The 5,376-nt window shown below is 43.6% G+C and overlaps 1 protein-coding gene across 1 annotated transcript; it reads left to right on the top strand.

The window, feature by feature from the left end:
* Positions 1-1,071: 1,071 nt before the first annotated feature.
* On the top strand, positions 1,072-2,071 carry NEUROD4 (neuronal differentiation 4). The gene has a single exon (XM_056867124.1). The coding sequence runs from the start codon at positions 1,079-1,081 to the stop codon at positions 2,069-2,071; it is 993 nt and encodes a 330-aa protein (XP_056723102.1). The 5' UTR covers positions 1,072-1,078.
* Positions 2,072-5,376: the final 3,305 nt, after the last annotated feature.

Here is a 5,376-nt window from a genome sequence, read left to right on the forward strand (position 1 = left end):
TTCTTCTTCAGTCAATACGACCTATATCTATTGACACCCAAAGTTTCAGCAGAATCAGAGTATAAATAGGTCATCAGTAAAAAACAACTGGGCTCATGTCCTAGAGTTGGTAAATGTCATCTGTTGTGCTATTTTTGTATTTCACTTTAAATTTTACACATGATTTTTGTATAACTTTTTGAATTCTTTTTTTTAATTATTCATTTTTAAAGGATACAGAAAAGAAAGGGGAGGAAAAGCATATGGGGAAAAATGACATTCCATTCCATGTCCATGTCTATAATGACCCGCTTTCACATTCTTACCCCCAATTATAACCACCCTCAAAGATACGGAGTATGTATAAAAGAGAAGAAGACTCTTAACTCAAATTACTTTATTACTGTTCTATATATATCATGGGTCAGCCTACTTTACTTAAAAGATAATATATACTTAAAAGATGAATTCTTGTTGTTGACCTCTGGTACTGTGTACCTTTTTTAAATTTCAAATTTCAGTACCTTTATTGGCATACTATCAAGCAGTCGATCAAATAAAACCAACCCTCTAAACATCATTTAACCTCCGCCTCTTAACAATTTCATCAAAAAATTTAGCCACAGATTCAATAGTCTCAGAATCTTGGGAGGATAACAGCAATTTGATCTTGCTATCACCAGCTTGATCTACATGATTTGAGAGAAAGGGTTCTAAAAGGACCGCACAAATTTCACAATAAAATGGACAATACAAGAGTATATGGTCAATATTTTCAATCTCCCCCAGGGCACATTTACACACCCTGGCAGAGTATGGAATTTTCTTATATCTCCCATACAGAATAGCAGAAGGAAGAACATTAAAAACAGGCTAACATAAATGCCCTCCGGAGATGAGGGATAGTAAGACAGGACAAATGTGTACCTTTGTCTTCCTACATGCAAAATATGGCATAACAAATAAACGGAAGAGTTGTTTGCACCTAATTTCCTCTATTTTAGTGTCTTCATTTAAATGGATGGAGATATTTTCCAGAGCTGAGTATCGCTTACTTTATCCAGATTTGTGGTTGTGTCGTTTTCACAGGGGAAAAGGGATGACCAAGCCCTACGCCAAAACCAAAGAGATGGCCGAGCTCATGTCTTCTCAGCCATGGATAGACGACGCCCTGAGCTCCCAGGATGAGATGAAAGAGGAAGACGGCCGACAGCCTTCCTATAGTATACTTGCAGGCATCAACGACGATCACGACAGCATCGAGGAAGAAGAAGAGGAAGAAGATGGTGGGAAGCCAAAGAGAAGGGGGCCAAAGAAGAAGAAGATGACCAAGGCCAGGCTAGAGCGGTTCAGAGCCCGGAGGGTCAAGGCCAACGCTCGGGAGCGAACACGAATGCACGGGCTCAATGACGCTCTGGATAACCTCCGGCGGGTGATGCCCTGCTACTCCAAAACCCAGAAGCTGTCCAAAATTGAGACCTTGAGACTAGCCAGGAACTATATATGGGCTTTGTCAGAGGTCCTGGAAAGTGGACAAACAGCAGAAGGGAAAGGTTTCGTTGACATGCTCTGTAAAGGTTTGTCCCAACCAACCAGCAACCTGGTGGCGGGCTGCCTGCAGCTGGGGCCTCCGTCTTTGTTCATGGAGAAAGCTGAGGAAAAAAACTCCACCTCCGACTCGGCCGTGCCCAGCCACGGTTTCGCCTACCAGTCTCCAGGGCTGCCCAGCCCCCCCTATGGAAACATGGAGACACATCTGGTACATCTGAAGCCCCCCACGTTCAAAAGCCTGGTGGATCCTTCTTTCGGCAACCATCACCAAGACTGCACATCTCCTCCCTATGAGGGTGCCCTGACACCGCCCCTAAGCATCAGCGGGAACTTTTCCCTAAAGCAAGATGGGTCTCCGGACCTGGAAAAATCCTACAGCTTCATGTCCCACTACCCATCTGTCAGCCTGGGTGGTTCTCACGGGCATGCCTCTCATTTCTCAGCCACAATGCCCAGGTATGACATCCCCATAGATATGACTTATGACTCTTATCCACACCACGTGGTTGGGGCCCAGCTCAATGCAATCTTCAGTGAATAACCCGAGATGTTCACGTTGTTGTGGATTAAAGAATATGATACTTTATAGCCATTTTGTGACATCTGTTGAGCTGTGGAAAGAATGATTCATTTCACTCCAATGGTGTATGAAGATAGTCTGGACTGGCTTCAAAGGAAGCCCTTTGGGAAGAGTCTCCCCCTCCCCCGACATACCGCCTTTTCTCATGCTCTAGGGGCTTTTGGATTGGTGTCCTTTCTTAAAGAACATCTCAACATTTTCTCATCGGTTTGTCATTCAGGGTGAAGACCTGTAACATTTGTAGACCAGTGGGGCCTGTTTGTAGACACCCTCACTGCCTTCATGTCTGTTCAGGATCACAGTCATTCAGTCACGCAATAAGCGACCATCATTCTGCAGGCGAAAGGCGAGAAATTGTTGACATGTTTTGTGCAAAAGGCGGCACTGGTATTTTTCCACCTCTACTGACTTGGTGAAAGGCAATGTTGCTACTTACTAATGCTCAGGACTTTTGGAAGAATAGCAATAATAGGAATGTGGGCATTCTCCAGACTAGCTGTATCAAGTCCGTCTCTTACAAGATCCAAAACAGTTACCACATCATAAAATGGAGATTGACCAAAATTCATCTTTCCAGTGAGGGAAGCAGCTTCCCCACACTCCTGAATCTCTTCCACCTACATCTGTATGGAGAACATTTTTTCTTGACTTCATTGCAATGTCCACACCTCCAGCAATAACCAGTGTAACCGTACAAGACACTTGTAGAAATCTGAGGTGAGATGATGAGGGTGTTAATGCGATGGACTCCACCTTACAGAAACAAATGAGCCTGCAGTCTCAGTCATTGAACAATGAGGGGTCTCCAGATCCCAAGACTTCCTAGAAGCCATGCACCCTAAACCAGAGATGTTTGAGAGCTGGTTGAGGGCACTCAATACATGTTCAGGGGAACTCTTCTCTCCAGCCAACCACCAGATGATAATGTATTTTGTTATATATCCCATCTAATGTATGATATGTGTGAGATTCAGGCCCTAGGGCCCAAATCAGCTTATAAAACAAATATTGGCACCTGACCTCAGATGGGTTGATTATCATAACTATTCAGAACACTCTACTGTGGCCAATGTCCCCCCCATCCCCCAAATGTAATTGCCATTAGTTTTAGTCAGGCAGTTGATAATTAGGGTTGCCAAGTGCCCGGTGGTGGCGGGTAAAATCCCGCCAGTTCACTGGGCTGCCCATCGACCAACTGAAAGCCAGCGGACAATGCATGAACGCACGCACGCGCGATGCGCCTACGTCACTTCTGGGTTTACCTGGAAGTGACGCGGACGCTTTAGTAACCTCCGCAGAAACTCTATGGAAACCATAGTTTTGGCAGAGATTGATAGTGTCTGCATCGCTTCCGAGTAAACCCAGAAGTGACATAGGCGCGTCGCACAGGACGCGCACGCACTTGTGTCCTGTGCTGCTGAAAAGCTCCCACTGATGGAGCTATGGACCTGGTAAGCCTATTGATAATACTGTTGATGATGTTTGCCCAATGAAATGCCACATGTCATTATCGGTTGCTAAACGTTGATGTTTACTTTTTTATTGAAACTTGGTTGCCAGGTGACAGTTACAATGAGGTCGATCTAGTCGTGAGTTTCATCCAGGGTCCTGTTTTAGTATTAGAATTTAAAACGATAACAGCCGCCTGATGTCTTGCTGGGAGAACTGGGTGAGCAAAGCCGAGAAGGACCATTTCCAAGACTAAACAGGGAACCCTGATTACTTAGCCCAAGCAGATTGCCTTGGCCAAGGTCTAGTTTGTTAAAATCATTGTGCAGATATTTCCAATGATTAATACAGTTACCACACAATACAAATACTGGTGTTAATTTCTGTTTGTTACCAAAGCTCTCTGTGAGTAGTCCCATACTGACACTGTTTATGGTAGCTACCATAGAACTTCAGGGTATAGAAATAAAGCCACTAAATTTTTTTGAAGGATTTGAACACACATGAACACATGAAGCTGCCTTATACTGAATCAGAGCCTTTGTCCATCAAGGTCAGTATTGTCTACTCAGACTGGCAGCGGCTCTCCAGGGTCTCAGGCAGAGGTCTTTCCCATCACCTACTTGCCTGGTCCCTTTAACTGGAGATGCTGAGGATTGAACCTGGGACCTTCTGCATGCCAAGCAGATGCTCTACCATTGAGCTACGGCCCCTCTCCTCAGTTCCTCATTAGATGAAACATCGGAGGAGTGCCAAAGGAAGCTAAATGAGTTTTATTAAAATCCTAGCTACATTGCTCAGGAGAGGGTTCATATATTCTAATGAGGCTGCTTTGCCAAAAGTGAATTTAGTGGTTCCTCCTCAGGCAAAACAACTGAGAAATTCCAAAGGAAGATGGTTGTGGTGGTTCTTGCATTCCCAGTCATGCATTTGACAGGTCAAAAAGATCTGAACATACCTTACATTGAATCAGACAATGGGTCCATCAAGTTCAGTATTGTCAACTCAGGCTGGCAGCAGCTCTCCAGGATCTCAACTGGAAGTCTTTCGCATCACTTACCATCTGGGACCTTCGGCATGCCAAGCAGATGCTCTACGACTGAGCCACAGCCCTTCCCTTAATTTTGGTCAATTGACAGGTCAAATACTGATCAAATATTGGGTTGGGTCCTGCATATCAGTTCCACTAGCAGAGGCATTTTTCTCTGGCAGAATCCAACCTATTGTCAAAAATTAGTCAAGTATTTTTTTCTTCCAACATTCACTTTATAAGAAAAATAAAAAGATACTTCGATCACAAACAGATTTGTTACGTATGCTCATTGTAAAATTAAATTCTGCTAAGTGAAGAATGTACCTCTTGTGGAAGGATCTTTGTCCTGTTAGAGGAAGGCTTCCTCCATCCCAGAAGACTCAAGTTAAATTAAAGAAATTTATTTTTGAAATGTAATGGAATATTATAATTCCTAAGAATCTTAGATAAGGTTTTCGTTCACATCACAATTCTGGTGGCATTGATCTGGAAAATTAGGCCAACCTATCTTCACAATTTTAAAAAATAAATAAAAACAAAGTAACGTAATAGCAACTATTAAATTACAAAAGTACATAAGAAAGGCCATTCTGGATCAGACTGAGGCCCATCAAGTCCAGCAGTCTGTTCACACAGTGGCCAACCAGGTGCCTCTAGGAAGCCCCCAAACAAGACGACTGCAGCAGCATTCTGCTGCCTGTGTTCCACAGCACCTAATATCATAGGCGTGTTCCTCTCATTCTAGAGAGAATGGGTATGCATCCTGACTAATATCCATTTTGAC

The sequence above is a fragment of the Euleptes europaea genome, chromosome 1, assembly GCF_029931775.1.
Source record: "Euleptes europaea isolate rEulEur1 chromosome 1, rEulEur1.hap1, whole genome shotgun sequence".
Taxonomy (NCBI): domain Eukaryota; kingdom Metazoa; phylum Chordata; class Lepidosauria; order Squamata; family Sphaerodactylidae; genus Euleptes; species Euleptes europaea.

Bases quoted from the DNA above. Each gene is read 5' to 3' on its own strand.
- NEUROD4 (XM_056867124.1), top strand. From the start codon at position 1,079: ATGACCAAGCCCTACGCCAAAACCAAAGAGATGGCCGAGCTCATGTCT.